We start from the raw sequence: 12,992 nt of genomic DNA on the forward strand, positions 1-12,992 counted from the left end.
ATATGTTATAAAGGCAGTGATCAAGTCACGAATGTGTTTTAGCATCGAAACTCTTAAGGCATTGTATTATGCATTCATACACAGCCATCTCAGTTATTGCATCACATCATGGGGTAATTCATATTCAGTGCACATTTAGCCATTAAAGGTACTGCAAAAGCAAGCAATACGACTCACAACATTTGCTTCAAGTCAAACGCCATCACATCCTATTTTCTTTCAGCTTCATATACTACCCGTCTTCGAACTCTATGTTTATAACGTATGTGTAGTGTTTTTTAAGGTTTTTCAGCGCACCCTCATTATAGACATATTTTTTGCTGTCTTGTTGTGCAACTCCTATAGAACAAGATTCGCGGTCTCTAATAACCTTTTGTTGCCTAAAGTTCGCACTAACTATAAAAAAATGAGCATCGTTATTTCATCAATTTCATTATGGAATTCATTATCACGTGATTTGAAATATAGCATGTACATTCATGTATTTAAAGGAAAATTGGAACAGTGTTTACTCAGTGTATTATGGCTGTACATATCTAATTTTTTGAAGTTGGTTTGTGTGTAGTTTGACTATTGAGTAATGCGCTCCTTACTAGTAACACTTGTAACAAGCAGTTCTTCGCTTTTCTTAGTTTATTTTTCCATTGTATTAACAAAGGAGGTCCCGCCTTCGGTGTGTAACCTTGGGACCTCCTCCTGTATATTTACCTGCAATGTACTATATTTTTGACAATACTAATAAAATTTCATTTGATTTGATTTCGATTTAACGTCCCGACACGACAATATGAGGCCTATATACGAGGTAAAGAAAACTACTACGATAGCGTCAAGACGTATGTAGATAGATAGATAGATAGATAGATAGATAGATAGATAGATAGATAGATAGATAGATAGATAGATAGATAGATAGATAGATAGATAGATAGATAGATAGATAGATAGATAGATAGATAGATATGTTTTGGTGCGCCATGAATCGCGCCGTATATGAAAATTTATGAGCTTTTTGGTTCGCTTGAACCTTGGCTATCTTAAACACATTTAAATACGTTGAAGTAGTCGTGGGAATTGACTCACTCAGGTGAAAAGGATAAGCCGAACTTGGTCTTGCTGTAACGGGTCGCTTGAGAGACAAAATATTGGGCACTGGCCTCCATCATCTTGACGCCGTGGATAAATCTACTCTTGAAGGTCTTGTACAGGGAGTCGAAGAACAGGTAGTCACACAAGCCGTCAGTTGGCAGGTAGCCCAGATTGCTGCGCACCGGCTCGCTCACAGTACAGATGTACGGAGAGGAAGGCATGGGCTGGGCCACTGTAGAGAAGAACCAGTCATTCAACAAAACACATCAAATCAGGCGGGAATGCACATTCACTTGCAGCAGAAAACTAGGTGGAACGAATATAACTACCTCGACGCTTTAAGGCGAAGAGGTTTCTTTCGGCGCAGCCCACACCTTTCATCGTTCCTAGTCGAACTTGCACAAAAGGATTGGTCTCTGCAGACGCGGACGTCATTTTTACCTACTTGAGTAGGCGGTGGAGGAATACTGGGTAAGCGTCGCTGACTTTACTCCCTTCTCTAATAGAATGATACGGGCAGCAAGAAAAGAAAAACAGCGCAGAGCTTCGCGCACTGCGATCTTATCTGGAAAGCACTAAGTCAACACGTATTCGACTGGTCACAGGAGGCGCTCTACGGTTTACTGATTCCGTAATCCAGTCAATGTTGCGGGAGCATGGTCGGACGAAAGCGCATTGAATGAAACATACTAGGCACCAAGTATTCTTGGTACACATACGCCACGTCTCGAAGGTCACGTTTTTCATTTGTTTTTATTTCTTCTTTCTACAAGTACCAGTAGCGCCAGGAAGGCATCCTTGCATGAGGTGGCAAATCGTAAATAGAAAGAAGCCTATACTCGAAGCAAAGTAAGCGATAAGTATATATGTGCATGTATACTCACGAAATAGACATTCACATACCAGTTGCTTAGAAATAAAAAAAACATTCAGTAAAGAAGAAAGTCACAGTTTCGCCGCAACGGCGAAGCAATGAATGCGATAGCAACAAATTGGAATCTAACGCGAAGAACAGAAAGCAGCTCGAAATTGCCAGCGCGTTGTTCGAGCCCAACTATCATGCGTGACAGTTCGATACTTGAAGCGCACTGTAGAACATAAAGCAGGACGCACAAAACACACAAAACGAACGAACATGTACACACAGGACGAGCGCGAACTAAACGTCGCAGTTGTTACTTATTTCTGTTTGAACAGCGCACTCCTTTCGCAAACGCGGCCACCGCAGCGAGCGAACGACTTTCATTGCGCTCCTCGCGCCATCCCGCTGGCAATAAAGAAACGCTTATAAGCGCCTGCCGTCTCTGAGTCAAGCCAGCGGTAAAGGGTGTGTATATAACGCTCGCCGTTAGCTCTCTAGAGGATCGGCGTTTCGTGGCGTAGTGGCTAGCGCCACGGGCTGCGGTGCGAGAGGTCCCTGGTTCGATTCCGTGCTTCGGAAGCTTTTTAAGTGCGAATGCACTTTATAAGCGACCCTGAATCCGCCGTCCCATAGCAACGGCGCGAGGAAAGGAGAGGAGCGTCTGTAGCAACGGCGCAGCGACGTCACACCCCACGTGACTGCGCGCGCTCCGCCTCCACACCGCGGTTTGCGCGGGCGCGCGCCGGCTCCGCACCGCTCTTCTAGGTGGCATTGGGTGCAGTGCTTCGCCGCTCCTTCTCTCGCCGTTCGCTCTCTCTCCTCCCTGCGCTCCACTCTCCCGTCCGCTGGCTGGGCGCCTCTCGAAATGTGTGCTCGAGACGCCGCTGTGAAACGCCAACGGCAACCACAAGGCTGAGATTATGGCCGTCAGGTACAATGACAACACAAACAGGTGCTGATGAATGTGTAAATAAATGGTTACGGTACAAATCCTCGTCTCGTCAATAATTTACGCCATTAAAATTACTGCGCCGTGTACTCTCGGCGCAAGAAATGCATTCGCCTTTCCTCACGATTCCCTTCGGGGAGGTGGGGGCATTTTTTCTAATTATTTTTCTTTGGGACTTTCATATATATGTACATACTATTACATATACGGTGAATGACGGCGACGGAGACGGACAAAAACCAGCCGAGACTGTCCATATAATTGCTATCGCAATAAAATAAAACGTGCTAGGTCGATACCTCGAGAAGAATGGCTTCTCTTAGTGTTGTCATGGCAACACTGGTGCCAAGCAGCAAAAAGCTCACCTAGTTCAGTTTTCTCGACTGTGACGAGTCCCCTTCTAAGCATAATGAGTCCCCCTAGCAGTGCCCTACGGGGACGCAGCTTCGTAAGGCAGAACGGTTAACCATCATCGATGTCCACGTTTCATCGGATCGTATTACACGGCTATATCTTTTCCATTAATCGATTCAGATAAAATGACTTCAGTGGCGCGAAAATTCTGAAAGCGTGTTAAAATGTGCATGCTTGGGAAAGTTGGTAATCCATAATCTAGTTTGCGTTGAATAAGTATGAAAGTATCAGAATGACGAGCGAAACGAACGTCTATGATGCCGCGGAAGTGGACGATTTGGTGCGGCTGCCTTTAATGTCGACTCTTTTCTGGAATCCCACGTGTGCTGCAGCCGCCCAAGTCAAGCGTTTCCCCTGCATTTCCTCCCACTGCATAGCTTTAGGTCAGGCAGCCAGGTTTGGCAAGTGCACCCTGAGAAGACAGCTTCTGCGGATTTTCCCTCATTGTATCAGCCCAAGATCTATTCGTAAGAATGTTTGGTATGGGCAGTGCTAGAGCATACTACGCCATGCCTCCCAAGGCCATTAATTGCGTCGCAGTGACGTTGAGCAGCTGTGACGTCATGCCGCGCCATCCACTCCGCAAAGGCGTCGCAGCTGCGCTCGCTCGGGGGCATGGCGCTGTGGTACCACTCTTTGTGGTGCTTTTGACTGTTGCCTCGATATGAACTGATGACCGTCCTCTACTACTTATCGCGCGAAAAATTTTCTTAGACAAAGGACGAAACAGACAAGGACATGTGCAAGCTTCCAAATGAACTTATTATCAAGGTGAGGCATGTATATGTGTGTGACAGAACTGAAGAACGAATGACACAGATGCGCAGTGTATTGGCGCGCATCAACTAATTACTATACCCAGATGCAGTTCTCCCTCCAAGAAGGTCATTTCCTTCTTTATCAATGATATCGAGGTCATGCTCACGCAACTTTGCCTTGACGTTGCATTTGGGCTTTTTCGCACAAGAAATAGTAGAACATGAAGTACCAACTAGATAGAACCCACACCTAGATGATCGTCTTTGTTGCCTCCAGCAACTGAAATTTCGCACTTCTAAACTCGTGCATGACGGTCCAATATCCGGCATGGATGGAAGAAAACAGTTAGGAGGGAGCATGCTAAAATGCGATAGAAAGAAAGAGAGAGAGATAGAGAAAGAAAGAAACAAAGAAACAAATAAATAAATAAATAAATAAATAAATAAATAAATAAATAAATAAATAAATAAATAAATAAATAAATAAATAAAAGCAGTACGTCAGGTCAGGCAGACACGACAACTTTTGCTCGCCCCCATTTTCCCGTTAGGGCAAGGGACCATGAGTATATTTCCACTGAATTACTCCTGCTGCTATTACGGCGTTGGTGTACCCCTGATGTTTTAACAAACAGATTTCTTCACTAAAGTGTTCATTTGCATGAAATAATCGTAAAAGAATACTTATCTACATAATGTCATCGATGTTTCTTCCACTTCCATTTCAACTGCTACGTTCAAATTTAATGCCACGTGTATACTGCTATGACTCATCCGTTATGTCCTACAACTGCACTGGGCATGATTCTGTGGGGTTAATAAAGTATACAATGCTCAGACGTTACGTGTAATATTGCAGACAAGGCAGAGATACTTGATGGTCACTGGGACAGCCTTTCCTTTGCCCGGCAGTTAGCGAAGCCTTATGAATGTGGTCAATGAGAGAGCCAATTTACCTATAACTGGCCCGGGAGGGACAGGAACAGGAACAGTCACAGTTGTCTGCGTCGACCGTCTGCCTAGAAGCAAAAAAAATACGCAAGCAAATGTTTGCAAGACGAAGCCAATTTCTGCTGCCTTAAAAACACATAAGCAACTTGCAGTCATGAAATCCTCAAGGCATTCAATACATTTTTAGTTCAAATTGACTGATTTGCCTTACCATGTTGTGAACGATTCCCTATCCCCGCCCGTTTTCCTTATCTCGTGTAAGGTCACAATGGTGACAAAAAATTCCAGTCCCAAAGTAAGGCGCAAACTGATTGTTAACCACTAGTCTGAAGATAAAAAAACAAGACATTTGCTATTATATACCTGTCCACGTTGTCACTTCCCGTAGTGACCAGTATTTTCCTAGAACCGTAACATCGCCTGTTAGGGGACGTTACAAAAGCATTCCCAACGCCAAATTCATGGAAACACGCCAAACTGCATTGCGAATTTCGACCTGATGCTCAATTGCGATGCACGAAAATCGATACGTTGTTTAGAGCACGAGAGGCCATAGTGAGGGATGCTTCGCAAGGTAATTTGACATGGTGGCCAAGCCATTTCTCTAACGCTGGGTAAATCAAGCTGACCCGTGCAATGAAATTATTTTTCTAAGAGTGTAACAATCTATAAACCTTGGAACTAGTGCACCGGATCACTTTCCCCCTGTTCTTCAGTAAGCAGAGGTTATTTGTAACGCACCGTTTCAAGCAGCCGCGATACTAGATGCGGTAACGCAATATAATCAAGGCGCAAGAAACCATTCAGCGGCGGTACAACGCCCCTCTCCTTGCGACTTCTTTTCGCTTTCATGGCGCGGCACAGATAATAAGCTGCACACTTTCGCGAGCTCCTCGCGCTTCGCCAGCCGGTGGGACAAGAAAAACATGCTGTTTGTTTTCAACGGAAAAAAAAAGTCACAGTTTCGCCGCAACGGCGAAGCAATGAATGCGATAGCAACAAATTGGGATGTAACGCGAAGAACGGGAAGCAGCTCGAAATTGCCGGCGCGTCGCTCGAGCCCAAAGGACGCACAAAAAGAACGCACACAGGATGAGCGCGAACTATCATGCGTCACAGCTCGACACTGGAAGCGCAGTCCTCAGACGTAACCAGAACGCACGAAACGAACGAACAGGTACACACAGGACGAGCGCGAACTAACTCTCACAGTTGTTACTTGTTTCTGTTTGAACAGCGCGCTCCTTTCGCAAACGCGGCCGCTGCGGCGAGCGAAGCGACCTTCGTACGCTCTGTCACTTGAGCGCGGACATCGCGGGAAAAGAACAAGACAGACACCCCCCCCCCCGCCCGCCCCCTTTTTTTCCTCGGATAAGCGCACGAATGCGACCACGCCATGTAGTGCGAAGAGAAACGGCGCTCGCAGGGGTGGGGCGAGCTGGCCGACGCCTTCAAGTGCGCCCGTTGCGCTCATTGCGCCATCTCGCTGGTAATCAAAAAACGCTTATAAGGGCCTGCCGTCTCTGAGTACTGCGGTAAAGGGTGTGTATATAACGCTCGCCGTTAGCCACCTGGACGATCTGCGCTTTGTGCATAGTGGTTAGAGCCACTCGCTGCGGATCGAGAATGCGCTGGCTCAATTCCGCGCTTCGGAAGCTTTTTTCGTAATTATTTTCCTGGGGGACTATATAGATATATATATATATATATATATATATATATATATATATATATATATATATATATATATATATATATATATATGCGCAGCATGACGGCGGCGATGGCGACGGCAAAAAACCAGCCGAGCCTGTCCATATAATTGCTATCGCAATAATAACAACCTACCGCGAAGACGGGCATAGCTTGAGTTGGCGTTTCCGAAACGCTTCTTGTGTCTGTTTACTCTTGCATACCGAGTTCCCAAAACTTTTATTTAGATGGATAAAATAGTGTCAAAATTATACAGTTTTACGCTACAGTGCTCACTACGTACACGCGGTATTCAAAGACGCCGATGTTCGCCAATCTAAGCGTGGATGCAATTTTTCATAAGTTGATGAATAGCCCCTTTATCCTGCGCCTCTTCGGACATGAAACGTATCAACAATGTTGTAATGGCGCCGTTCCATGCATTACCTTACCGACACTTTTCATACCACGTAGTTCTAAGGTCATAGCAAATAGATTACCTCCATCGAAGACGCGGTTACTTTTCGAAGGCCCGGTACTAGCTTGTTATTCGCAGCTTTAATTTTAAGTTGCTTTTCTGATGTCCTACTAGCTGCCAATCTATTGTAAGGTACTTAATTATTATCAACTTGTTTTCTTCCTTGGAACTCATATATTTTCACGGGGTCGTGACCTTGACGAAGGCAGCAGTCGGCTTGTCCAAGATGAAACTCTTTATTTGGCCGAACTTGTGGCTGGGAACTGAAAGTCAAACTACAGCACTACACACTGTACATTGATAGTGAACAGAGCGTCGGCCGTCGAAAAACTGATCATATCTGGGACGTGCCGTCTTTTATCCACCACACACCAAACTTTCCAGTCTTATCACTAGTCGTCGCGCAAGCTCTGGAATAGTCTAGGCTATTCGCGTCCTGCGCGCAATCTTAAAAAAAATCACAGCATATCCACGGAGTGAATGATGATGAGTGGGCGAAGCTGCGGAGGTTCATCGGTAAACCGTGAATCTTCCGTGAATTCTGCCCAGTACATCATCGCCGACGTGAGACCGGGCGCGTTTATACTAAAGGTTCGATGAGTTATGACGACTTGCAGCTCACTTTAATTTAACATGGACGCTGTGAATTTTCATTGTTTAGAAAACCCTTGCTTTAAAAAACATCTGGCGTCTTTCGTTAAGCAGCTGGCGTCTTTTCCTTTTGCTGTAGAAACATCTGGCGTTCTTTCGTTTTGCTTTTAGGAAACATCTGGCGTCTTTCGTTGGTTTATTTCATCAATCAACGGCGTTTTGAACAAAATTTTTATTGTTTAATCACGCACAGGAGAAATCTCACCAGGCACTACCTTGGAGGTAAACAATGTCTGCTAATGGGAATGAGAGAGAGAAGAAGTCGACTTTTAGCTAACACTTACACTTCTACTTCTACTAACGTTTCCTACTGGAACATGCCAATGGCTGCTAATGGGGAATGAGAGACAGAAGAATTCGGCTTTTAGTTAACGCGCACGCTGCGAATTTTTTATTGTGCAACAACGCACAGGAAAAATATCCCACCGGCACCACCTTGGAGGTCAAGATCTGGTACTAGCGTCACGACTAGTTACGCACTACTACGAGGGACGAACCGGTGCCGCCTTAAGGAGCTTCGCCCCTAAAATGTGATCTACTACAATCGCGAAGCTTCTCAAAAGCTGCGGCGTGGTCTGCGTCGAGCGTTGTTAACCGTCCTTGCGGGTCAAACCCGAATACATCAAACTAAAACGAGAAGCGGGCGTGGCAATATGTATACACACATACACTACATCCATCCAGCAATAACTTCTTTCCTCGAGTTTCCCAGCCTTAGAATACCTGTATCAGTGCATTCTAGAACCTCACGCGCTCTGACGGTGTCAAGGATAGGAACCCTGAAGAAAATCTCCACCTTTGAGAAGCTCAGCGAGTCGCAGATGATAGACGCATCAGCTAGAAATCAGTCAAGATCATCAGCAAACAATCGTGAAAAAAAAAACACTGAGAATGCTGTTTCAACTGGAATCATTACTAGGTATAGACATCTTAACAACATACGCACGCGATGTCAAGAATAGCAAAAATATGAAGCTGGTGTAAGAAAAACGTTAGTTTGCAATGAACTTATCTGTTTAACATTACTTGGTGGTGTTATCTATTTTTTGCGGGACGTATGAAACGCGGTAACAAAAAAAAAACAATCGCGATTATACTTGTGGTAGTCGTATCTTTGCTAATGGCATTTAACGGAACAGCGGCTTAGACCGTCGTTCTCACAGTTTTCAAGGTGGTTTTGCTGCTTGCATGCATCGTAGTGGTAGGAGGGTGCTTTCGCCTTCACTATAACGATCGTCCGTCGGCAGGGTTAATGCTGGCCTCGTTGGCAACCTTCTTGTCAAGGAGTAAAGTGCGAGGTAATCCCCTGAGTTGCACGTTAAGCCACTTCAAGTGGTATAAATGAAAGGCAGAACTCACAGAGAGGTGTTATTTCCAGAAAATAATGCACTGAAATTAATTCTTAGTTGAAAATCACAACAAAATTTCCAGTTAGGACAACATGAATGGCTGTTGTTGCAACAAGATTTCCCAGTGTACTCACTACAAATTCCTAATGTGCCGCGGACATAATAATTTTTGGGGTTTAACGTCCAAAACATGCGCAAACAACATCTCCTGTCATGAATTGGATTGGATTTGATTGTAAGAACTTTATTAACAAAGTCCAGAGGCGTGTGCCTTAGCACACGGCGGGCCGCTCCCAGGACGGGACAGTCAGGCCGAGACCTACCGCCGCATCGTGGGCCCTCTGGACAGCCCAAAGCTGTGACTGAATGTCCGGACTCCTCAGAGCGGAGCCCCACTTGCTGGCCGATGCCGTATCAGTGCCACGTGCCGAGGGGCACTCCCAGAGCATGTGGTGTAAGGTGGCTAAACCGCCACATTTCGTACATGAGTTAAGTAAACATCAGGATAGAGCTAGTGTAGAAAGGCAGGGTTAGGATATGTTTCAGTTTCCAGCAATCTCAGTGTCAAAGCCTGCGCCCTGTTTAACTTCCGAGCTGGAGGCGGGAAGACTCTCCTACCCGTAGCGAAATGTAAAGTAATTTCATTGTACGTGGTCGGTTGATCCCTATTTACCAATCCTCCAGGTTGACCCAGAAGCCCTCCATGGTCGCGGATAGTTAACCCTCGCGCCCTGGAGTGGACCAGCTCATTGAGATTGATAATCTCTCCTACCATGGAGCCCATATGAGCAGGGAACCATGTAAGGGTATGAGTTGTAATTGACTTTTCACCGAGTATTGCTTTGGCCCCTTTGCACACAGCACCAACACTGAAAGCGCGAATGGCCGCCCTAGAATCACTATATATATTTTCGTGATTTTCATCTAGGAGAGCCATGGGGATGGCAACCTGCTCGGCTGCATTAGCAGTTTGGGCGTATACCGACGCCGCATTAATGGTAACCCCCTGGTGGTTAATTGCAACTACCGTAAACCTGCCACTGTTGCCGTCATATTGTGCCGCGTCTACGAAGCAGCCACCCCCTTGGAGACCCTCAACGTCGCGGAGAAGGGCCAGAGCTCGCGCTCTCCTCCTGCCTACATTTCGCTGAGGATGCATGTTCCTCGGGACAGGCGAGACGATAATGTTCTCCTTCTGATCTCTCGTCAACCCTTGGTACAGAGCGTCAACCTGAGCCGGTGGAGTACCTATATCCGCGAGAATTCTCCTGCTTGCTTTTGAGCCAGAGAGTCGAATTACCTGTGCTCTTTCTTGCGCTTCCGCGATTTCCTCTAATGTATTATGAATTCCCAACTGCAGGAGACGATCCGTGTGGGTATAATTGGGGAGCCCCAGGGCACTCTTTACCCCCTCCTAATCGTCGCATTAAGCTTATCCCTTTCCACTCTCTTCCAAACGTGCATTGCCGCCACATATGTAAAATGGCACAACAGAAAGGCATGGATAAGCCTGACCAAGTTGTCCTCTGATAATCCTGCCCGTCGATTAGCCACCCTCCTAATTAACCTAATAACACTATCTGTCTTTTTCGCTAATCTTTGAAGCGTGATGTTATTGGTGCCCGTCGCTTCTAGCGTCATACCTAGGATTCGAATGGAAGCGACCTTGGGGATTAACCCACCGCTCTTGGTACGGAGGTGGATGTCGGTCTCAAGTGGTGGCACCTAGCCTCTCGGTCAGGGGCCCCTCCTGACCGGCTTATATAGGAGAAGTTCAGACTTCTCCGGGGAGCAGGAAAGACCTGTGCACTCCAGAAAGCGCTCGGTAGTGTCGATTGCCTCCTGCAGGGCAGCCTCTACAGCGCCATCACTACCTCCCGGACACCAAATGGTGATATCACCTGCGTAAATTGTGTGACCAACATCCTGAATTCCACTAAGATGCCTCGAGAGACCAGCCATGGCAATGTTAATAAATAGGGGTGAAAGAACAGAGCCCTGCGGGGTGGCCCTATGGCCCAGGACTTTCACATCCGATTCCAGATCGCCAACTTTAAGGATGGCTCTCCGACTGCTCAGGAAGGATCTGACAAGCGCATGAAACGAGGAACCTAGGTTGAGAATAGAGATTGCATTCAGAATAAAATCATGACGGACATTATCAAAAGCTTTTTTTTAAATCCAAGCCCAGGATCGCCCTGGTATCCCTAGTATGATTATCTAAAATTTGAGTCTTAATGATTTTCATAGCATCCTGGGTGGAGAGGCCCGGCCTAAAGCCAATTAAGTAATGAGGAAAGGTACCATTGTGTTCTATGTAAGCCGCAATTCTGTTCTGGATAACGTGCTCCGCCACCTTTCCCACGCATGACGTGAGAGAGATGGGACGGAGATTATCCAAACTCGGCGCTTTACCGGGCTTGGGTATGAGTATCACCTTGGCCAGCTTCCATTGCTCCGGGATTTCACCTCCCTTCCAAATCTTATTAATCTCGTCAGTGAGATATTCAACAGAGTCATCTTCCAAGTTTCTATGTGCTCTATTGCTAACCCTATCCGGACCCGGTGCTGAACCGCCGTTGAGTTCGTACAGGGCTCGTCGCACGTCACTTACTCCGAAGGGTTCATACAAATGGGGACACGGTGTCCCTTCATACGCCGGATAGGCTTGCATGTTGGAATCGGGAGCTAGCGGTAGATACTTGTTAGACAGCTGCTCTAATATCTCCGCTCCCGAGGAGGACTTTTGAGCAAGATGGAGTATTTTAGCAAGGACCCCCCTTTGATTAGATTTTGTGCCCGACTCATCCAGAAGATGTTTTAGAAGATTCCATTTACCCCTCGTTCGCATTTGTCCCTCGACTGAATTACAAATTTTATCCCACTGCTGCCTGGATAATGTTTGGCAATGTTCTTCAACTTGCTTATTTATCTCTGCAATCTTTTTCCTAAGCTTACGATTAAGCCGCTGGCCCTTCCATCGTTCCAACAGTGACTGCTTGGCCTCCAATAAATGCGCAAGTCTACTGTCCATTTTGTCGGTCGGTACCTCTGTCTCAATCGTCTTAGTCACCGCCTTAACATCCTGCAGCAGCATCTCTGTCCACTGCTCCAGAGACTCTGGTTTTTCCCCTCGTTCAGCTCGAGCCGTGCGTGACTCTCTAAACTTATCCCAGTCCAGATAGGAGAACTTTCTTCTACATTTTGCCTCCATTTGTAATTTAGTGACGTTACTATAGTGGTCGCTGCCTAAATCTGTCAGAAGGTTTTCCCACCCGACTGAGCCCGCATTTTTGACGAAGACTAGATCCGGCGTAGAGTCCCGGGTGGTGGATGTGCCGCGTCGAGTAGGAAATGCCGGGTCCGTCATTAATAATAGACCCGCATCCCCCGTCTCCTGCCACAAGCTCCTGCCCTTAACAGAATCATATGGGTAGTTCCACGCATGGAAAGGCGCATTAAAATCCCCCGCTACAACCAGAGGGGAGAGCCCAGCCATTCTCGTTGCCTTAGCTATGATGGTCTTAAAACGCTGACTGTGATCACTAGGGCTACTATATATATTCAATATAAAGATACTGGAAAGGTTGGCAGCGCTTGGAATGACCTCAACCAAGGAGATCTCCGTTTTTCTAGGCCTAACCCCGAGATCATGTGTCACGAAAGTGAATCTGTTACTGACCAACGTTGCAATGCCCCTACCTTCCCCTTTAATTACGTGTGCTTTGTAACCCGGGAGGGCTACGTTATCGGACAGCGTCTCCTGCAGTAGGATCACTTGTGGCTTCTCGCTGTGAGC

The 12,992-nt window shown here is 46.3% G+C and overlaps 1 protein-coding gene across 1 annotated transcript in view; it reads right to left on the reverse strand.

Annotated features, from left to right (window-relative positions):
* The window catches only part of LOC119403443 (uncharacterized), a 40,946-nt gene that overhangs the window by 13,517 nt on the left and 14,437 nt on the right, over positions 1-12,992 (reverse strand). The window contains exons 3-4 of the mRNA XM_049418329.1: positions 5,029-5,091; positions 1,084-1,321 (exon numbers count right to left, since the gene is read on the reverse strand). Coding sequence (XP_049274286.1) covers positions 1,084-1,321; positions 5,029-5,091 — 301 coding nt within the window. The remainder of the gene's footprint in view (positions 1-1,083; positions 1,322-5,028; positions 5,092-12,992) is intronic.

This window comes from Rhipicephalus sanguineus, chromosome 8, assembly GCF_013339695.2.
Source record: "Rhipicephalus sanguineus isolate Rsan-2018 chromosome 8, BIME_Rsan_1.4, whole genome shotgun sequence".
Lineage (NCBI taxonomy): Eukaryota > Metazoa > Arthropoda > Arachnida > Ixodida > Ixodidae > Rhipicephalus > Rhipicephalus sanguineus.